The 23634-nt window shown below is 39.7% G+C and overlaps 1 protein-coding gene across 1 annotated transcript in view; it reads left to right on the forward strand.

Moving 5' to 3' along the window:
• The window catches only part of LOC131673499 (titin-like), a 76990-nt gene that overhangs the window by 11596 nt on the left and 41760 nt on the right, over positions 1 to 23634 (forward strand). Inside the window, 18 exon segments of the mRNA XM_058951519.1 lie at positions 409 to 648; positions 2013 to 2295; positions 2890 to 3068; positions 3452 to 3596; positions 3673 to 4218; positions 9290 to 9523; positions 18601 to 18723; positions 19049 to 19227; positions 19297 to 19544; positions 19613 to 19869; positions 20092 to 20283; positions 20623 to 20805; positions 21145 to 21366; positions 21589 to 21981; positions 22095 to 22271; positions 22335 to 22643; positions 22706 to 23161; positions 23242 to 23608. Of these exon segments, the coding sequence (XP_058807502.1) occupies positions 409 to 648; positions 2013 to 2295; positions 2890 to 3068; positions 3452 to 3596; positions 3673 to 4218; positions 9290 to 9523; positions 18601 to 18723; positions 19049 to 19227; positions 19297 to 19544; positions 19613 to 19869; positions 20092 to 20283; positions 20623 to 20805; positions 21145 to 21366; positions 21589 to 21981; positions 22095 to 22271; positions 22335 to 22643; positions 22706 to 23161; positions 23242 to 23608 (4733 nt within the window).

Here is a 23634-nt window from a genome sequence, read left to right on the forward strand (position 1 = left end):
AATATAGATGGTGGTTTACTTTGTTTTTTCAACGTGCGAAATTGTGACGAAAATTTCATTAAAATACGGAATTTCTTTAATTAATAAAGGAAATTATTTTCCGTTGAAGAAATTATTTGTAACATATATCGATGTGGACTCACTTGTTTTTTTAGAGAAAATTAATGTTTTGAAGCTGCTAGTTGCGTTTATTGTTATCTCTATTTATTATTACTTCTTTTATATTACTAATAATGAAAATCATATCAATTATAAAACATCCATATCGGAAAATCTATGACGGAATCACAAAAATCTAAGCTTAACGGAAACCCCCAATATACCCAAACTACTCAAAACTACCATCTGTTCAAACCAAGAAACAAATATTAAGGTTAAAATAAACCGTATCCGTTAATATAAATCCCCACAGCACTGCAGCAAATTACGAGAAATGATCGAGACAGTGAGCGTATATTCGCCAAAGCGAAGCAGGTCGGCGACGCCGGAAAGTGGTATCGATTGCGCTACCACCTGGCGAAACCACCACAAGGCGGAGGTACGCGACGTGTTGGCCAAGCGGGAAAAGCTCCTACCAGAAGTTGGTCGCATGTGCCGACTTGGTCGACTTTTGAGGTCGCGGCTGAAAGAGCCATTGGCTCATCAAAGGTGATACTTTGATTTGAAATTACACCATCTGATTATTTTCATTTCAAAAACTGCTGTATGGTGCTCATGTTTACGAGTGACATTACGGCTGTTCGTGGAAGTATGCTTTGAAATATTAGACATTGAAAATCGATTGATGTTACGTTTTTATGGAAAATGTTTTAACTACCTACTCAGCAGGTTCATAAAGATTCTAATTTTAATGAAGATCGTTATTCAAGTAACTCTAAATGAAACTCACTTTGAGAACACTTTGAAGCGATAGTAATATAAAAAGCTGAGCCCTCGTACAGCGAAATCAATCAAGACATAATACCAATTTTTATGCTCCAGTAGCGATGGATTTATTTAGTCACACAAGACGTGATTGTTAATACCAACGCGAAAGTGCAATGATTTCTCACAAAACTCTTAAGAGTCACATTTCGATTTTTACGCAAAAAACTTGATAAATTCTGCTTATTAGTTCTACAGTCCAAATGAACGCCCGGGAAAAATAAGTTTTAGACGTACTGAAATGGCGTCAGCACGGAGATATCTGTTCAATCAACATTTAATTTCTCTAGATACCGCCGACGTGCCATTTGAGGAGGGCTTAGATGATGACTCACTTGTGTGCACTTGTGTGCGGCGACTTGAACGAAATTAGAACAAACTGAGGTTGCGGGCTTAAGTAATTTTTCTTTTGTTTTCTCCTGTCAGCTTTCTTTACTTTTCACATCTTTGGCACCATTTCTAGTTGATTTAAGGCGCGTGTTGTCACCTTCTTCATAGTTTTTTCCCGCAGTGTAATTTCTATTTTTAAATCACTTCTATTGTTAATTTGACTGACAGTCGTGCGAACGTTATAATAAGATTATTATTGTTATTACTCGAAATTTAAATTTCTACCAGCTTCGTAAAAACTATTTACCTGCAACGCACGGATAGTACAAAACGTTGAATATACTTCTAACCACCTATAATTATCGCCAAACATATGTTAACAACCATTGGGAAGATATAATTAGGCTCGAAACGCGGCAATCTCTCGATAAAATCCGCAGCGCGACAGACGTCAAATTCACCCAGATTCCCATCCACCTGTCGGCGCGCGATAAACATTCTGACTCCCGCCTTCGCTGTCCGCCAGTGCGTTATATACTCTGCTCTTTTGCCGGGTGCGCGCGGGCGACCCACCTTATTCCCCGCGAGCTTTTTACGTAGCCTCATTCGCGCGCCTACTGCACTTCGGCAAAGTTGCCCGCGCGCGCCAATCGTTACGTAACTCGCCGAACGATTTCGATTTTTCCGTTTGTGCAAATTCCTTTCGTGTTTCAATGAGTGATTCAGTGTTTGTTTCTTCGTTTGTTTGATAAAAGCAGATTGTCAGAGACGGTGGAGTCGAGTGAAACCGGCGCTGGCAACTTGTCGGCGATGCAGTCGATTTCGGCCAAACTGCTTGAAGTTACGAGGCTTGCCGAGAAATTAGATGCCAAACTTTGCGAGGCTGGAGCAAGGAGTCAAGCATTGAATCCAGCGACAGAGGATGATGAGTTAGCGACGAGTCCTGTAAGTGACGATGCGATTGATTCTGGTATGGGAACGTCGACTAGCGTTAAGGATACTGAAGAGTCGAGGGTCACAGACAAAAGTTGTAAGTCGGAGGTAAGACAGTTTCTGGATCAAGTTTTATGTAGATAATTAAATTGAATGATTTTATTGAATATGACTATTTTGTGCTGAGCAATTCTATTAGCAGCGATAAATATTGCCGGCTTTAGTCTAAATACTGCACATTATTGACAGAACAAACCAATGGAAATACTAATGCAATGAACGCATCAAAATTAATTTATAAAACAAGTCAATGCTACGTTCACTTTTCGTCATTGGAAGCGGCCATCTAGATTCAATTTCTTTAACAGTAAATATGCAGATCTGTGTGTTTATGAATCAAAAGAAATCACCAGAATATCTTTCTAAAAATAATTTTAAATTAATAATTGCGTCTTCGATTTTATTAAATTAGCGTGACTTGTTATTTCAAATAAGTACAGAACTGCAAACTGTCCAGTTCGAATTTATCATAGAGCTATTTCAAGCAAGTACTCGTATATGGACTCGGAATGGAAATATAATTCTTCTGAAGAGTCCACTCCAACACTAATCGAAAACTCTTTAAATGTATTAACGACGGTCAAAATAGAGTCAAAATCAACTCGGTACACCAAAATTGACATGCGTTATGTTTTTTTTCAGGAAGTCATAACGAAAGAAATCGATCGGCAAGAAAGCCGAGCGAGTAACCGAAGTATCGTCGAAGATTCAAGCGCAATGGATGAATACGTGACAGCGACCGAATGCTCGTCAGTACCAAGGTCGCGTAGCGAGTCGTTCCTCTCTTGCGAATACGAGGATGGCCCCGTTCCAACGACCTGGTGAGTGTACTCGATAGTGTCGTATCTTCGAAGCTTATTCTTGGGTATTGAAATTTACTTTTGTTGACGGAGCTTCCAACTTTCTCTACAACTATAGCCTTTAGTTTATTATTCGATCGTTCGGACTAGCTCGCTCAGCGGATTCACCTGCCGGGCTGAAAATCTATTCTTGTCCTTTCCGCTTAGAAGGTCAACGTATAAAGATCCAAGATAATGATTATTTTTTGTTAATCGATGGAAGTAGAAAGGCTTGATTCTATCATTAAAATGTTGAAAGTGTATTTTCGGGAACAGCAGAGAGTATTTTCGCGAAGTGTGTCGAAATGCAAGCGCTGACCTTGCCAGCCTCTATTAATATATTTTCTTCTACTTTTCTTTTCTAGCCGAAATGCAGAGGACGAATCGACGATTAAAAACGAAGTAGTACCGATAGCAAAAGCCGATGCTACGGTATCAACGAGTACTAGTGATCAGCAATTTATTGAATACAGTCCGGATGGAGCGACTGTTATTTCTCGAACAATTCAAGTACGTGCAATTATAAGCTCGGAAAGATTTATTAAAATTAGATGTTCACTGAATAATCGGACTCTTTTTTTTGCAGGAAAAAGGTGGAAAAGTCGTGAAAGAGACCACCGAAACGACGACACTACGCGTCTCACACGACACGCGCATGGGTGTCGCGTCGTACAAGCTCGTTTCCAGTACCATAACTGACCACACGGATGACGTAGACATTCGCGAGGTGCAAGATTTAAATCGAACGATCTTAGCCGACGGTTCGGCAGCATGTGAAGATCTACAAACTCACCGCGAAGAGCACACCTACGCGTCGCCGAGTAATCTGGCGAGTTATCACCAATCAGTGGCTACAAACGGCCACTGCAGTGACGTCGACGACGAACTGGTAAAGATCGAAGAGAACAAATTTGATGTGCCACTGCAAAACGGTGGCACGGAGGACGACCACGAGTTACTGACGATGATGCGTACGGTAAGTGAGGATTTGGACGATCAGTGCAACTCTTCCGTGCAAGAGCTCATTAGAATATCAAACTCTGGCTGTACTACGTCGTCCTCTGCTGCTCTTTCCTCTGCTGTCGACGAGTTTCAGTCTATGTTGCCTGCTCCCATTTCCATCTGTGAATTCAACTAACTGAATGACGGACTTTTATAATTTAGAGCTTTTGTTTCACTTGTGAAAAGAGTTGAGAATCGATTAGGATTTTTTTATTGTATAATGTGTCATATTTTGCTAGTCCAATTATGTCGAAAATAATTTTGTTATTACGGCTTTATTGATCATTGTTGAACTCGTTTAGACACATAAGCAATATTTCATTCGCTCAAATTTTTGTCAATGACCTTAATTTTTTCATAGCAAACTTAGTTAATCAGATCATTAAGACACCGAATCATCTCACTAAGTAGATCAAAGATATTTTCATTAAATGGAGCCAATTTTCGTGAAATACGAGACTCTTTTCTTTCGAAACTTTCGTATACACTGAAGAAAAGATGTTTTATAATAGCAAATCATTCATTTTAACTAAACTTTTGGTAATAAAAATTAAATAACTTTATGTGTCGAGAGGATTTTTTCTATGAAAATATAATTCATAAGAAGAATTTTTTTGCAGTCTAAGATTTCACACAATAAATAACTTTTTATAAGTGAAACGTCTACTTGAAAGAACTGATAACTACTCCATATTATAAAATAATACATCATGTAACAACGCTTCTTTCATTACGAACGTTAGTAAATATTGCAAATAACCTTCATGCAACCATTGTTATAACATTCGTTTTTTTATGTTTTTTACGCGTTTTTTTACATATAATTGTTAATACATTAATAAAATGCATTTTGACGTGTATTTATTATTGCAAGTGCTTATTACTGTTGTGTTACTGGTTTTAGTTTAGAATTATGAAATAAGATTGTTAATGTAGTTAGATCAAAGTTTAAATAAAAAATATTTCATATTTAATGCAATAAATATTTATTCAATATATCTGCCTTTTTTAATTGGCAATATTTGTCATATTTTTTCTTTTTTTAGATATCTACTTTTAATACTTTGAAATAAAGTATGTTAACAAATGCTATTGGCACATTCATGAAAAAAAAGTAACAATTATCTGCTCGTTTGAAACATTTGTAAAAAGCTTTTAAAAATAGAATTAATTAAGCTCAAGTTCGCGAGATGCGCGATGCACATAAAAGACATATTTCTAGATTAAAAAAATATATATACACAATTTGTAATGTTTTCTCAAGAAAAGACTGGCAATATTCAATGTGGATTACAAATGATCTCAGTTCTGTGAATAATCGTCTTTAAATGAAGCACGCGCAATCTCGCTTGTTTTCACAAATAACTTGACGTAGACGTTACACTGAAGCATTTAAATTGATTTCCTAATGTACTTACTGAAATCTACGAATATTAAAAAATTATCAGCGCTTCGCATTCGCACACGCAGTTTCGTGTTTATGTTCTCCGACCAATAAGCCTTGGCTTTGCAGACTGAAACTGCTGATTAAGAAATCTGCGCAAATTTATTTCGTCAATCTCTGGACTTTTCAATTGACAATAATACTTTGAAGAGCAGCTCCGAACTCTGCGCCAAAATGAAATCAGGGAAAGTAACGGCAGCGGAATGTGTTCGCGCAAGCCCAGCAAAATCACCATAAACCGAAGGCTCGACCAAGCCTCAATCCAAGAGAGTTAGCTGAAAATTTTCTAAAATTAGGTATCTAGCTAAAAGGTTTATACCTCGACAAGCAGTCCCTTCACTCTCTTTCTCTCTCTATCTTTATCCATGTCTCTCTTCTGATGGTATAAGCTGCTGCGCGTGGCGGCGCTGCTATGGCCTTCCCGCACAAAGATTGGTTGTGTGTTCCCGAGAGAGAGAGAGAGAGAGAGAGAGAGAGAGAGAGAGAGAGAGAGAAGTTGGAGCTCTCAGTCAGTGCCGGTTCGTGCGGCAATCGCCTCGCGTGTGCGCGCGCGCGGTCACGTACAGTGGCTTTAATACACCTATACACTCATCGCTCTCTCTTTCTCTCTTTTCCACGTGCGAAAAGACTCGATTGTTTGGTGAACCTTGACGAGGGTTGGATTTATTATTTTTATTTCTACTTTGCTTTTCAGTGCTTTGATTCTTCTTTTTTTCCTCTATTTTATGGCAGTCAAGAATTGAGATGATTTCTTTGTCGTAACCCGGCTTTTTGGAATTCTCAAAAGTGGGCATATTGTTTCGGTGAATTTTGGTGGTCGTTATCTTGCTTACATAGCTCTCGAGTTGAGTGAGTTGAGTGAAATACATCGTCGACAACGCAACCAATAAGTTTCATTTGATAAATACATTATAGATATAAGCATTTCACTTGCACGCACAAAGTTCGAGCACAATGCGTAGATCGTTCAGCACGAAATCATGATTGCGATGAAAAAATGTTTTTAACGCGCGTTTACCGGAAAACGTTTGCAGTGCAACATCATCGCCAAAATTAGAACGGTCTAATGTATTTTTTTAGACGTTTATATTTCTTTGGCAAAGAGTTTTGCTTCTTATTGCTTCTTTAGTTTTCTTTTTTTTTTGCTTCTTACGTGTCGTGCACGAGTAACGATTGAAAATATGCTCATACATATTTAGCGAAACATCGGACAATTGATATTTTGCAGTAATAGAAATACACCCATGGTATTTTTCATCATCGTTTACAAAAATGAAAAACATTGAAAGATTTTCAGACGAAACGTTACCATTGTGTGACGCCTAGAATAGAGTTATTATAAATTAAAAGCTTGTGACAGATCCGAAGGTTCGAGTGCTTTAGATTGAAGAAGAAGAAAAATGGAACACGGTAGAGGTCGGTTTAGAAAAAAACAAGAAGAGATGCGACAGTAGCCAATGTCATGCGAAATATATAGCCTGTTCGAGCTAAACTGTACAGTGCCTTGTCCCCTCTCGTCTTATTTGCATTTCCATAAAAAAAAAATAAAATAAAATAAACGTTCCGCGCGCAGCGCGCAAGTCGAGAGCAAAATTGTAAATTACCTGATAGCGCGAGCGAGAGCAGAGTCGTTAAATCGTCGGCCTTCGATGTTCGTACAATGGTCGCGCGCGCGCGCGCGATCCTCGGCGGAGATGAGGGAAGAAGACGCGGACGGAATTGGCATATGGCGCGGCCGGTAATTGGCGATAAGATAATCTTTGCGCTCGGGCTGCGCGGAAAGGGCGAGACGTCTTTCTCCGTCCGGGTCGCAATTAGCTTGTCGTCGCGATTGATAACGAGTTCAATTAACGAAACGCGAAACGGGCCGAGCGGCGCGCGGTCGTTTACTCCGCGGGGGATTCGTAAAAATTCGCTCTCTTGCGCGCGCGATGCATTCGCTCATTCAAAGAACGCCGTCCGGTCAGGCCGGTTTTACAATACTCCACCCGGTTACCGGCTTTTATTCTCCTATATTGGTTTTTTCGAATCTTCTGCTGCTGACGTCAGCCTGCCGAAAGGTACGCATACGACTTCGAGGACCGACCACGATGAGATATCTGCACACTCATTTGTATATACGTCGTTCGAGAGTCGTTTGTTTACTTTGACAGATCCGATCGGTTAACGTCGGTGATTTCGTAATGCTCTCAATTCGATTGCAAATTTAAAGTACAATTACTTATCTGACGGACTGTGCAGTTTGGATTGTGTATCCGTTAATATTTTTTGTTGCTGTGAATGACAGCGTCGGATACGTTATCGATGATCATTCCCATCGCACTTTGAAACTCGAGTTGTCACTGAAATAAAAAGATTATATTCAGATGTAACAACTTAACGGTGCTCGCTCATTCATAAGCTGGCAACTTGGATTGCGCGCAACTTTATATAGACGATGATTCCTGTCTGATATCTGAAATTGATTGTGCCGTGTGTATGCGTTCGTACGTACGCGAGCTTTTGTCGAGGGGAACAATGGCAAAGATTTTGAAGGGTATGAATCGTAAGACTCATTTCTTCCTACGCCATTCCACGACAAACTGTTACGAAGCGATATTAGCAGATTAGTTGCGCAAGCACAATTAGCGATCACATCGAGCGCCTCGTGTGTAAATCATCGCGCGACGAGAGAGACTTCGATAGGCTTTTGTCGCAAGCCGGGAGGAAGCCATCTTAAGACGATAATCATCGCGAGGCGCGCCAGGCGAAACCTTTCAAGTGTGAGAAGGAAAAAGCTCTCGGCGAAGAGCAGAAATGCGCGTGCATGTAAAGAAAGTTTGAGGCTCGGTAAAAAAGAAAAGTTCTATTTTCGTGTGCCGCGGGCACGCAGCCAAGAATAATGTCTGACGCCCACCCGCAGCGCTGCAAGCTCTTAATCGACGTAATTCGCGCTCTTCGTGTTTTCCGTCGGGCAGACACGATAACGCGCAGACAATCGTTCGTTCTGATGCCAACTGGAGCCACGTGGAGCACGTTTGGACTTTCGATCAAGACGAGTTCTGACTATTTCATATTTTTGTCGCGCACGTTCCCGACGCGGGACTTACTTTCTTTGAATGTAGAACTTTACGCGAATTCTTCTTGACGACTCGACGTTTGTTGGCGATCAACCAGTTGATAATAATTCATTATCGAAATTGAACGACCATTGGTCTTTCTATTTTACATCGGGTTTTTCGATGGGTATATTGAAGATCACATTATAATTTCTGTCATCATGTTGCACGTAGACAATTAGGGCGCGTAGCGCTAATTTATGGAGAGTAGCGCGTGTCGCGAATCATTGATAAGTCGGTGCAATGATCCTATCGAGATCGCTACCAACTTTGGTAATTACCTGATTCCTCGGATGTGTTAGGACATGAAAATTAATTAACTGCACTTAAGCGTGATTATGAAATCGGCGGAAAAACGTTTATACGATCGTGAACTAAAAATAAAATCGAGGTCTTTTTTAGGATATCTTCGAAGGCTGCTCATTTTTAAAATTAAACATCGTTGATAATTATGTCACGCGCACGGCATATTCACGTACTCTAACATGTTTACGCGTTTGTGCTAATTACGCGCGCTCGTACGCTTGTCGCGTGCGGTCATCTGCATATCGTTACAGAAATAAACGAAGAAATCATCTCGCTAAATACTAAATTCAGAAGTGGCTCGTAGGCATTGAAAATTCGCTCTCTCGTCAAGGTGAACAATGTTTTCGGTTTAGTGTAAATCGCCGAGCAGCAGCGTGAAGATAATGGTGAACGGTTACGAGGAAGCGAACGTCGACGATGGGGCGACGAACGGCGATGTCACGCGTCAGGATATCGTTGACGAGGAGACGACGACAACGACAACGACAGCGACGACGAAGAAGCCGGGTACCAAGCCGAAGACTACCACCATCGGGACCATTGCCCTGCAGAGCGGAGGCACCAGGCTTGTCATTGCTCTTCTTGAAGTAAGAATTGTTTATATGCCGATGTGCACTGCCTGAATTTCATTAAAACGTAAGGATAGCTCGGTTAATTATTCAATCGAGAACTCAATCATTGGAATAACGGTGAACTTTACTAAATCGATTTAGAAATTATAATCTCTACTCCATAGTAAATTTAAGGGTAGATATATAGCCTCGACGATGTAGACCCCGAAGAGAAACTCTATACAATGACGTACAACGAACTATTTATGAGCCGTAAAATTCAACTTCCTATTTCAAGTGAATTAACCGTACAACTGATTCGTCAGGAGAAAACAAAAATTATTCGCAGATATTCGTTCATAAAATCGAAAATTTATTAAACGACAAAATGTAACGTGTATAAATATCCTGTAGCGTACGAACGCGCGATATTCCTTTGCGCGCCTTAATATTCTATAGAAATTAATTTAAAGCAGCGAGTAAAATAGTCGATAAATCAGTCGTGCGACAGCACCGGCGGTAAGAGTTCTCCGATCGCATCGGAGAAACAACAACCAAAGTGTACGCCCATAAATCTTCGTTGCGCAGGTCCTGCAAACAATTGTATAACACCCGCGGGAGCTGCACGAGAAAGAGAAAACAGGGTCAAACGCACGGGCTATTTATCATCGAAGGGAAGAAGCTGAAAAGTACGTGGTTTTCGAGGGAAACAAATCGCGTTGTATATGTATAGCACACTGTATATGTGCAGCATGTACGAGATACCGGTTTCGCTATATACGCGAGTACACGTATTTCTTGCTTACGCTCGTTGCTTATATACTTCGAAGTCTAGGGTTTTTGCTCGTTTGCACTTTTCTGTTCATTTTTTTTTTCTCAAGGAGCTGCTTTGTCACTTTGTATCGCACGTGACTTCGATACAGAATGTGGATAAATCGAAACGTGTGCGGGGAATTTTTGCAAACTTTTAAATTTACGGTCGGAGATATGCTGATTCCAGTAATAAATCGCAGGGTACTTGCGAAAGTTCGACTTTGCTATTTGTTGCACTTCATACGAACACAATATTTATTTAATTGTTCTTGTTTTTTTTTTTTAACACAACGATGATAAGTTATTTCATATTAACTGGAAAAATGCAGTTAATAGTTAAGTGAAAAGAATCGGCAGAAATAGCTAAAAATAAGTAATCTATATTTGAATCGAAAAAAAGATCTCAACACTAAATCGAGCTGGAAATCTTCAAGAAGCCGTTCGCTGCGAAAAGGGACGGGACAATCAAGAAGCCGATCCGACGAGGTCTCGTCTTTCGAAGTAAGGAAAGAAATACAGGCGGAGAGAGAGAGAGAGAGAGAGAGAGAGCGAAGCACGTCGCAGGAAGAAAAATTTTTACGCAGGGCGGTCGAGACAGAACCGAGAACGAGCAAAGCAAATTCAGTTCGAAGTGCACACGCGAAGAAACCGGACTTCGCCATATAAATTACTATGATCTTGTTTTTTTATATAGTGCCATGCGAATATCGCGCGCTCACCATATGTTAACCGTTCGCGATTCTAACAAATTGAGAGAGCAACCGGGCGATATCGCCGCAGCATCCGAAGCTATAACGATCGTTAAATATTAGAAGAACGAGAGAGTTGAGACTCTTTTCCTATTGAAATATTTTACTACTGTTGCATCGATTGGGCTTGTTTCGGCTTTGTTCTGTGTGGTTTATTTTTTCAATTGCGCAGATAGCAGCTTTCAAAACAATTTAACATTTAGAAATTCGATAAATTTTATTTCTACATGAATGATTTTTGTTCAACCTTATTTTTTCCAATGATTGCTTTTTAAATTTCTTCTTACCATGTAGCTTGGTTAAATCACGATTTTTTTGTAAGTTTTTTTTTCAATTTTGTCAAATAAATCTTTAGTATTTTGAATAAAATAAAAGTGAAGTGAAATATTCACATTTGAGATACGTATAGTTACTCCAAGTATTAAAAGCTTTAAACTGCGTAGATTCACGAATATTTTGGTTTCGTATTTCACTTTTTCACTTCTCAAGCTCAATCGCGACTCGACTTTCAAAGTAGTATGGGAACGAAAAAAGAGAGAGAGAGAGAACCGTCCGAACAGCGTGAAAAATCTTATCCAGAGGTCTAGATGACGAATGTCCTCTAAGAGGTAACGAAACGTGACTGCTTCTTTCATTTCTTTTCGTATTTTTACTTCAACGGCTTGGCAGCTTGCGAATACGCGAGTTTTATTTTTGAACGATAGAATCATTTGTTTATCGCGCGATGTAAGAGAGAAAAAAAAGAAAAAACTTTCCGGACTATAAAATTGAAAAGAAAGCTGCGCGAGGTTGTATTCCTGTAGCTCGTAAAAAGCGACGCGAAAATCGATAAGATCGTCGTCAGAGCCGGTATGACAGAAGCAGCTACCGCACGCTTCCAGGAAAGCAGCCGAGCCAACTACAGGCGCGAAGCCGAAATCTCATATAAAGCCTGAGCCGGAGCACCGAGTGTGCGCCGCGGGTGCGCGAAGCGGCCGTCTTCGTTCGTCATCGTTATGGCGACGCGCTTCGAAGTTGCCGCGTTTTCCGCATGCCCCTGACGTACGGCTCCGTCGCGCCTCGTCTTGCGGGCGCTCTCGCGGTCGCCCCGCGCGTATTACTCACGTCACGGAAATAAATAACCGTCCAGAAGTGGCCCTCGCGCGGCCGGGCAGCCGCGACTCCAACTCGCGAGTCAAATTTATCCGCGGCGCTTCTCGGAAGCTACTTGACTTAGCCACCCATCCCGCACCCCCGTTTCGCTCGGCTTCGCGATTGTTTCTGCGGACTCGTCGCCGAGATCGCGATTGCAACAGCCGCGCGTTAAGCGCGCCCGAAGCTCTGCGCCTGCGTTCCTGCAGTCCTCCTTCCGGTACTCTTGATCGACGGAGGCTCGTGAGATTTTATAACCGGGGCGTGCGCGCGAGAGAGGAGGAGCGGCGCGGTAACGCGAATTCCGAAATAGCGACCGACGCGAGCCAACGCCCCGAAGTAACAGGCGCATGTGCATCGTTAAAGTTGCGCGCGAGCAGAAACAACGAAGAATCATTGTCAATGCGCCGCAAAAATCTCGGATCGTTAAATGCCGCCTACGCGCGTGCGCGCGCGTGTAGCTTCGATCTCTCTCTCTCTCTCTCTCTCGCCGTAGAGAGCGCTCTCCGTGTATTTTCGGCGAGGCAGTCCACCGCGCTCTCAAATTTACACCACCGAAGCGAAAAATATGTATAACGCTGGTGCAAATCGGCTGTCTCGAAAACAATAGCTGGCATTCCGTAAGAGTTGGGTTACTGTAAGGTCTGCTTTGATGGATTGTCGATGTTGAAATTGCAATAACGTAATTATCTCACTGTGTCGATTAGCAAAAATCTATATAAATACAAAATGGTTTTGAATGCACATTACAAACACCAGTAGATTAAGTCAAGAGAAAAAGTACCGATCAGTGTAATATTAATTTGTCGTAAAACGTTGCTATACATTTTTCCGGCCTTCAAAGTTATCTTGCAGGAATTGCAGATCTTAAATTTGATTCCGTGTTCGAACAATCGATCCATTACTAGAAATTACTGAAATGTAAAAATAAGAGCAAGAGTTAATCTGAAATCCCATAACCTCGACACGCGGCCTGTGTCGACAACTTTCGAAAGCTCGACGTTATTTCGAAAAGGTATTCGCTAGGCCACGCAAGCAAGTAAAAAGCAGAGATTCTACGCGTGGCCAGCATTTCGCCGACCTCGTTAAGTCCACTGCACCGAATATGGATATGATAGGTTTGCTTGCTTACTCGAGGCTCTGCTTACTCGCGGTTTTCCCGCCGCCGACATCGTGCCATTCAACTGCGCGTGTCTGCCCGAGTGAAACAACGTTCGACGTTCGAAGGTTACAGGCCCTCAGCGGTCTTTCTTAATTTGCGCTACGTGCGAAAGATCCTTGTACATCAAGAGTATCGAGCGTGAAATAACTATCGAACGAAGAGTGAAAAGAGGTGCTGGTGTTTTTTCTTTTTGGTCGTCGGTTGATTTAATGTTGCGGTGGGAATTTTTATGCCTTGAACGTATTTTTTCCTGAATATCTCGTAAACGCAGAGCTTGACAAAGAAGAAATTCAAAAATTATTAAGAAGGATGAATGTTAAATTGCACGGTGTTCAAGGTGAAGCGAAAGATCATTTTAATTAAAATATGTAAAATATGAAAAATTTGAAAAGTTGTAAGTATGATCGTCAATTTTGTTACTAAGTATTTACGGGAAAAGCTTGAATAATTTAATCAACATAAACAATAGCAAAATGAAAACTCTATAATTTCAAGGTGTACCTCGTTCTCAGCAAGCATCAGAGTGTCCTCACAGCATCCATCACGCACATAAAAAAATGCGTCCTTACATCCCTGCGCTCTCGTCAAGCGACTTTTACTCCGTAACAAACTCGCAAAAGAAACCCTGATGAGATGCCGGGCTGCGTGCGTATATGTATATGCAAACCCATAAGCAACGAGCACCATGACCTAATGTAATCTACATCTCCGGAACGTATGCTGTAGTCGATGACGGTCGGCCAGTCATTAAACTAATTCATTATGGCTTTCACTCGCTTGTGGTTTTTGGCTTAGCCTCACGTGGTTGTGCGGTTTTGCTGTGAAAAGTAATGATGATTGGTTCGTTTATGGCTCAACACGGAGTCAATTTTTTTTATACAACAAAATTATAGGAAATAATTTTCCAAACTGCATATAAAAAGCATCAGCTTGTGTGTAATGGATAACGCCACGTTATTATTAAAATGGTATAATACGTTCGATTATACCATTGCGTTTTCGTTGAGGAAGTACTTAAATTGATACGTGTTAATAAAAGTCCAATTCCAGCGCCAGAACAACCAAATTCTAACTGAACTCATTCCATATGACAATTCCCTTTGGTTAATACAAATAATACAATTATCGTGATGTGTGAATTCACATTTACAATATAATTATTAACTACGAAAGTCACAAGATTCACTCACATGTATTTTAAAGTTAATATACCTCTATTGGCAAAACACAAAACTATTATTCAAAGAAAGGGAAAATAATACAACAGACAAATACTGGTAAATTTTGCTCAACTAAATGTTAAATATCAAACTCGTTCGTACACTTTCCTCCGTTGGTTTCTGACGACAATCATCATTTCACCCAAGCATTTCGAAATTATAGTTGGACGTGCGAGTGAACAGCCAATCGAAAGTTTTACAGGAAACGAAGAAGAAAATCAAGAAACTGACTGACTGTGTAACCAAAACTTGGCTCGAAGCCAGCCCTGGAAACGGTAGCAAGTCTTTCGACTTTGCCTATCTGTAAAGCATCCACCTTCGCTGTGTAACTTACAAAACTCGATTGCGCGGTCGCTCTATTTCTGACTGTAGGTTTTTAAACCTTACTTCACCAGCTCACACAACAACTCTCGGTCTTATCAAATGAGCCTTTAAGCACGGAAATTTTCAAATTCACAAATGACATTATGCGCATACGTGTAAATTCCGAAAATTCTCGTCGGAACGCACGCGCGCGTGTCCATCTGATTCTGTCTTTAGCTCTGGTGAGTTCGCGCTCGTATAACATTGTCGAGTTCAACGCTCGCTCGAGCAAAGTTTATTTCTCCGGAGCTGCGTTCTCTTTCTCTTTCCACGTGAGACGTTCGATTTTCAATGGAATTCGCGGAAGTTGGCTTATACAGTACGATGGGATTAAGGATTCTATTTTTTTTTGCTGGCTTTGGAGATTTACACAGTTTTAGTCGATTGTAAATGTTTGTTGACTTTCGATTCCGTCTTTTACGAAATAAAAAAATTCAATGCAAAACTTTGTTAGCCCTCACAATGATCGATATTTTACGATCCTTCTTCCTTTCGAAAAGACTACATTTACGTCGAAGTTTTTTAATTCAATCAGGAGACACTAAGGGTCACCGATTTGAATGTCTTTGAGGAAATATTTATGCACATAAACATGTAAGAGGCTACATGCATTCGATCTAATATTCGATTTTTCCACAATTACACCGTAAACTCTTACGTAAAATCTACTAAAATATATATTCTTGTAATGAAAATTATTTGGAAACTAAACAACATGAAATTTCTATACAACTAAACATTAAAAAGTTGAATGATACTAGATAAATGATTGAATTAGAAAACGCTTTTTATGTAAAGGCATTTTCTAAACATTTCACTCATAAATTTCAAAACAGCATTTAAAAGGCTCAATTTTTCTAATAAACCTGTTTTTCCTATCGAGAAAATTTAATTTCAGCCTTTCCTTTGGTAATACTACGAAAAAAAATTATTAAAATACATGGTTATGTCTTCTGACACCTTTTACTTGCAAAATTTTTTCCAAAGTTTCAAGCAAATCGATTACCTGCTTGTTTCAGTACATAGAAATTTTATTTTTAATCAGTTAAACATTCGTCTATTAGGAAAATTTACAAGTGACCGTAATTACATTGTCACGAATGCCAATATCGTCAAACTAAATTTAGAATTTAATTGAAAAAGTTTTTTTCCCCGTGAAGATTAATTACTACTTCAGGTACTGTAATTTACAAAAACACGTTTGACCACATCACGAACGAACAAAACAAAAGCAAAATCCAATTAATGACGCCTGATATGATGGGAGCGGAAGGATTATGGATGCAGGCGTAATTTAAAGTTGTCAAAACGAATCGCGCGCGCGAGCTCAAAGGAAATCTCGTTGAAGGAAAACGCTTTATCACCTTCCCACGTACATTATATAGACTAGAGCACAGACGCGCGGCTCATCGTGTGGTGGCAGACGATTTTCCTTGGTACTACTAACAGAAGATTGATCACTTTGTGATAGAAATAATCTCAATTGGTACCATAACACTCGACGGTTTTTTTTTCGTAGGATACCGTTCGGGGTCAGCTACTTTTTCACTTGCTTGATGTATGAAGTACTTGCGAAAGTTATTTCTGTAATGCTTTATTATAGACTGACATTTTCTCGTACTGACCGTTAGTTATGAACCTCATGCAGAGTATAACTTGATATTTTATCTAAATTTACAGTAAATCTGCATAATTATAACCATATTGTGACACAAATAAATACCTGAAAAATTTATAACTAGCGTTTCAACGGCAACAGGAAAACATTTACTGCTATATTATAGCACGAAAAAAAAAAATACGGCAGGTGATGAAGTCGATGTGAAATTCATCCGAGGCAGCTATGATCGCAAGCATAAAAGCCTATCCCATCATCGCGCCGGCATAATTAGCATATTAACGCGAGAAGAAGAAAAAACGTGAACAACCGCAAGCAACCTTGCGCGCGATAAAGGCACTGATGAATCCTATGACGTAAGCGCATTATGTCACATCCCGTTATGTTACAATCGATGGTCCAAATGACGCGTTGCTCGACCGGTCTGGATAACCTGCAAGATATAAAAGAGCTGCCGACGTCTAAAAGCCGACGCTGTCGTCATCGGCCAATATTTTGGCGTCTCTCACCGCGTCCCGGGCGGTGGCGCGGCGTCGCGGCGCGACATGCGCCATATGCACGCTTGTTATCCCGAATTAGCATCGAATACTCGTGTGCTTTATGATTTTTCAGTTGTTGTTGCTTCGCAAATGGATGCTTCATAGTCGGCTAAATTTAACTTTAATGAACTCGCAGGGCATAATTTTACCTGCTGCGGCGCATTGGCATTCTCGCCGTATTCGCTATGTGCATCTGTCTGCACTGTTTTTATTTTTATTGCGTTGATTTACAGATATAGGTTTGGTGAAAATTCAAAAAGGAAATTACGAGTTTTGGCATAATTATTTCTATATCGGGCAATAGTGATTATTTTTAGAAATTCGATATACGTCATGTTACAAATGCAAAAACATCTTAAGCAAAAGTCCTCCCCAGACCCGTTAAATACACCTTTCGATGTTGAACCAGGATGAGTAAGCACAGACTGGCACGTTGCATAATCAATAATCAAAGTCACGGACGTTTCATTTCACATATTTTAACGTGTACTATTCACAGACAGTCCTAACGTTTAATTTTCCGAGGTATACAGAATCATATGCTCTGTTCATTCCATCCAACTTTCCCGACGAAACTTTGCACTCTCATGATCTTTTCTGTAATCCCTCAAAACAAGAAAAAAAAACGATAAGCTACGCGATCGCATGCGTACATAGTCGAGCTGTATAATCAGGTCAGTCTACGGCATTATCACGTCCGTACTATTTCGTACTTTATAAACAAACACGATCGCCTTGAAAACATCTGCCGCTGCAGTTAGCGATGTATGAGAGACTCGACGTTACTCACGATGCAGTTTAAACGGAATTGTGCGTGCGCGTGAGTGAATGCCTTTACATTTTAGGATACCGATTGTTTGGACATTCCGCGTCTAAATTGTCAAGATGCTGTAAACGCGTTCGCCGTATTCGGTGGCCATAAGTTTGTTGATGTAGACGCTGCTCGGCTGCTATTTCTGAGCGATGTGAGACGGCGATCGAACTTTGATGTAGAAGATATACGAGGCGAGGCGCGCGGAGTCTGCGCAAGTAATCGCGAATTGGCGAATTTTCATTTTGACTTGTGGAGTGATTGAATGATGCTCTTTAAAATTATTTGGACCGATAAATGATACACTGCAGTTGTTTAACAAATTTACAAGTATAACACTGATTTGGGACGGAATTTCAAGGAAACTATGGTGAAAAGACTAACATTTCGATTGGTCATCATCTAGAAAACTTTATGGGGTAATTATCTAATGTCCTCGGGAACTTTTGTAGATGAAATTTTTTTTTTCACGATGCTGAAGATCGTTAACATTTGAATGAGTCTACAAAATCTTACAAATATTTAATTGTCTTTAAATTGCATTCATACATTTACAATCCCAGAAAAAAAATAAGACTAAAACTTGATATCTGTGTTATAACACATTACCACGGAAAAGTTATGTTTTCATTTGTATTGTTGTTAATTTATGGATTAACAAGTTCCCACGGATGATCGCGCATTGAAAAGACAACTGATTTTTTCAGAGCGGAGAGTACTTGCGGTTAAAAGTTTTGGAGATACAGCCAGAATTAACGAAACTTGGTGTTTCGCCGGACGAAGCGAAAGAACTGTTACACGCCCACGACGAAGTATTGCTCCGACTGCAGGTAAAGTTAGAAGACTTTTCTACCAGATTGGCTTGCTGACGGAACAATTATTTTGAATTGAGTTCGGATGATAAGTATTACACGAAAGTTGATGGCAGGAGTGCATTTTTCAAAATTGTAGCGTTGCGGTTCCATTGTAATTATTACGACTTTTCTTCTGATTTGGATAATTATTGATGAAATTTTGTAATTTGTAATTACACGTCGTACTAGCTCTTTGCTTATTTCGTTTTCATAAGATCTAAAGAGTATAATGATCTTGAATAGACTTTACAGTAATACACAACTCAAAATGTCAATACATTGATTTTTTTATATATTTCAGAACAAGCAAAGTCCGGTGGAAGAATTATTGAGGCAGGCTGACCACGTTATATCGTCACAGAAACCGAAAGCAGAGGTGTACAAAGCGATGGCCGAAACGTTGGCTGCAGCCTGGAAGGACGTAAACGATCTTCTCGAACGGCGGAAGGATATTTTGGAGCGAAATGTACTTTTCCAATGGTAATTCTATATTCGACTAAAATTATTTTATAGAGAATTTGCATTTAGAACAAGAATCATTTTTTTTAGTCAAGCGGAAGATTGTCGAGAAAGTATGAAGGCACTAGAAATGGCTTGCAACGATGCGCATTTACCAATCGACATTGAATCCGTGAAAAATTTGGTGAAAAAGCTTCACGAATTGCGAAAAACAATGCTCGAAATGCTGATGGGTGCATTGAAAGATGGTAAAATATTATTGGATAGGTTACGAGATATTTCGAACGAAGGATCCTTAGACTCGAGGCCTGATCGGATAAAAGCTGATGCTGATTCGGGTAAAGATATTGTCTCATAAATTGCAGATTAAATAGCGATTTTTATAAGTTGTCCCTTTGAATTGCAGCGATACATAAAGTGGAAAATTGGCTGGAAGAGTTGCACGACAAAAGGCATCAGATTGAGATTCTGTTTCGCACTAGAAAAACTCAACTAGAGCAATGTCTCGGACTTGCACTTCTCGCAACGGACCTTCGCGAGCTCGAAGATATGCTCAGCGATCGAGTAAACGCTCTGTCGAACAGCAGTGATGTCCTTGGTGACTCGTCTGCCAGTGCTGAGTTGTTACTCCATGAGCTGAGAAAATTGCAGGTTGAAGCTAAGGTTCGTACCGAAGATGATTTTTTATTTTATTTATATTAATAATGTCATCAACTTTTATTTGACTTGTTTGAACTCTTGTTTGAATTCCAACTTTTTGATAACATTACAAATATTTATTTTCATTAAAGCAATATAAAAAATGCAAAGTAAAATTATGTTGATTTAAATTTGTAGGATAAATATTTTATTCCTGTATAAATTTAATGGAATATTTTTATACAGGAAATCCAAGATAAAGCCTTAAAAATAACAAAGTCGACGGAGTATTTAGCGTCGTCCGGGCATTTCGCCGGCGAACAGGCAACCCAACAAGCATATGCGATACTCGGCACGGCGGCCGATTATATCAACGATCTCGATCAATACGAGCTTCTGCTTAATCGTGCTCTTGCATTTTTCGAATCTGCGCGATCGGTAAGTTAAACATTTTTTTAATATAAAAAATAGGTGATTTCCATTTTTAAGGGCATTCTTACATAAAGAATATATTATTAAACACTTTCAATTCGGAGATAATTTCACAAAGTAACTGTCATTTTCAATTTACATTTGAGTTCTAGAAAATTTTGTTATACACGGAAAAGAATATTACGAAATTCTCAAATGCTTACAACAATTTCTATTACTCAAATCAAGAGTTTTCTAAATATAGGATACATACCTAATTAAGACTACGTATTGTTGACGAAATTTAGATACAATTAGACATAAAATTATTTATAAAAGTTATAATTAATAATAAAAACTTCTAAGGTCTTCACAAAACTGGATCAGATGGAGATCCAGCTAGCCACGACTGAGCATCCTCAGCGTTCATCAAGTCTTTCTCGTCTTCACTCGCAAGCGTGCAAAACCTTAGAGGACATCACGGCTGCGCCCCTGGCAGAAGGCTACGCCTTGCTTGATGTCACGGGAAGAGGCGCGCCTGGTGCCGAGGTGAGACGATCTCGTTTTTCGATATTTTTACTGATTACCGCGTGCGATTTCACGATTTTTCGCGCTGCTCTTGTAATGTACATCATTTGGAGATTGTACTGATTACGAGACTGTTTTATTGTTTGGGATCTAATTGCAAGTATTGTCACGAGATTGCTCGTAGCAAAACAGAGTGTTGTATCGATATGAAAAAGAACTTCAAATCTCCGTTTCCGCATGAGATTTCAAATAAAAATAATTGATGACGCGTCGCATCGTTGCGTTACTCTGTGATTGGCTTACGTGAGACTAGCAGCATTGTTTTGTATGTTGATTTTAACAAGCTCATCATTCTGCCAGGGCATCAAACGTACGGTCGAAGAAATGGAGGATCGCAAAATACGACTGCTCGAACGATGCACAGCTCATCGAGAAGAAAATGTCCGCATCTCACGATGCCTCAGCGATTTCCTTGAAAAATACGACGAACTTTCGAACTGGCTGTCGGGCATCGTAGAAGCCTTTCTCAGGGGTCATCAAGACATGGGAAGTGACTTGACGATGGCTCGCGATTTTTACAGGGTAAAAAATTCGTTCGTAATAGCATTCCTCAATGCAAACACGTTTCGCGACAACTCTCTAAAATGTTTTTTCGATTTTTCAAGAGAAAGTTCACATTTGAGTATTTTATATTTTATTAACAAGATTAAAATCAATTTTTTGTTACAATTCTACCTGTCATTTTTATATTTATATTTGCTAGTCCCTTCGAATCATATTTTTTAATCAAATGCTATTCCACAGCTCCACGTGCAACTTCTCGAAGATCTCGACAAACGGGCAGACGAAGTGCGAAAGATGGGCCGTGATACCATTCCCGATGAAATAGTTGATCACCTACAAGAGTCTGAACGAGCGGATATTGTCGACAAAGTCGAGGCTTTGAGAAGTTCCTGGAGTATGTCGAGAACTGCACTGGAGGCACGATTAAAGTTGGCTTCGATGTATGTTGAATTCCATCAAATGGCTGCTAATGTAAATGAAGAATTTGATCAGTTTGAGGCAGAGCTGAAGAAATATTCTGAAAATATGAATGATGAGCAAATGAAAGAATTGGAGAAGAATTGGAGTAACTTGCAACCAAAATACGTAGAGCTTACAAGCACGGCGAAGAAATTTTTAGATGAAAGTTCCAAGGTAATTATACATGAGTTTCTCATGTTTAAATAAAATAGTGTCTAAATGTCAGTGAAATGATATTATTACAAGCAAATACTTTTTTGTTGTTAAACAAATTATTTCTTATGTAGATCGTTGACTCTTACCTCGATGTGCCACGAGCTTGCCTTTGCATAAAATCAGTACTAGAAAAGTTTGCTAACAAACAATTGACTACAACGCAGCAGTATGAGAATACCATAACCACGATAGCGATTAAGAAAGAACTTCGAATAGAACAAGAAAAACGAATACAAGAAAGTGCCAAGGTAAGAATAAGTATAATAAATCGTTTCTTTTATTACAAATTCTTAAATTATTTATTTTGACAGACAATCGAAACGGTATCAAAATTCAGGGAACAGTTGTATCCAGTGATAACGTGTCAATCGTCTAAACCACAAGATGTTTTGAAGAACCTCGAAAAATCGAAAATCAATATTCTTCCAGAACTAGGTCAAGCAGTCACGGAATTGGATGCGCGAATAAAAAATATTGAAAGTATCGATCTCCAAGAAAACAAGTTCAACACAACGGTGAAGAAACAATTGTACGAAGTGTCCGAGCGGCTACGGTCGGCTTCATCAGATTATAAAAGCCTCCTCGATGATCTCATCTCTGTGTTTGAGAAATTTTCGCAGGTACCTTATTATAGCACATCTACTTTGGAAATGAATAACGCTTCGTTAATTGTACTTTCAAGGTGGAGCACGAAATTGAATTCGAGCGCAAAAGCGTTGAATCTTCGTCGACTTTCAATCGAGAGTCGCTCCACGAGGTGCGATCGCTTCTGGAACGACTCGAAGCCGTTAGCCGATCGATAGCCGATCATTTCAAACGAGCCAAACAAGAATCGGAACGAATTATTCTTAAGATTGGAAATCTGGAGCCTGACGACACTGCTCGTCAAGATATCGAGAAAGTTAACCAAGCTTTTAGGCTGACGGTCGACGAATGGAATAATTATTCCACAGCGACGAGGACCAAGTTGCAAGAGAGATTAGATTTCTGCTTGTTTGGGGATGATTTGGATAAGATCAATGCCGAGTTGAAGGACCTAGCTGAGCAACTAAGCACTATTAGTGGATGGCTCGGGGAAAGTCTTTCTTCGGCAAAAGGAGCTTCAGAAGCTTTCGTACAGTTCGAGAAAACTTTGAATGTGAGTACAGATACTTTTTACAATCACAATAGTATTTTCAAACAGATAGATATTTTTTTACCAAATTCCTGTCATTCCAGATTTTGGTCTTGAGGATTGACGAGTTCATCAGAAATACAGAAGTAAACGTTGGCAAGAACTTACCGAAAATTCAGAACGAGTTGACTGGTTTACGAAGCAAATTGAAAACGCTGAAGAATCTTACGGATAATACAAGAAAAAAAATCAATTTGAGCATCGAATACTTCGAATTGTTAGAAGAAGCCAAAGAATGGTTTAAAGAAGGAAGCAAGTTACTTATCGCTGTAGCGAGAAAGGCTACATCTGTCAAATCCCCTGACGATGCTAATAGCTTACTCCAAGATATCGATTTCTTTTTGAAACCTGGCGAAGAAAAGCAAGAGAAACGTATCGAGAAAATTCGAGAATTGTCTACGAAGATATTTGGTGAGTTTAATGAACATCATTTTGCC

Source organism: Phymastichus coffea, unplaced genomic scaffold (assembly GCF_024137745.1).
Source record: "Phymastichus coffea isolate CEN01 unplaced genomic scaffold, Cenicafe_Pcof_1.1 PCOF00180, whole genome shotgun sequence".
NCBI lineage: Eukaryota > Metazoa > Arthropoda > Insecta > Hymenoptera > Eulophidae > Phymastichus > Phymastichus coffea.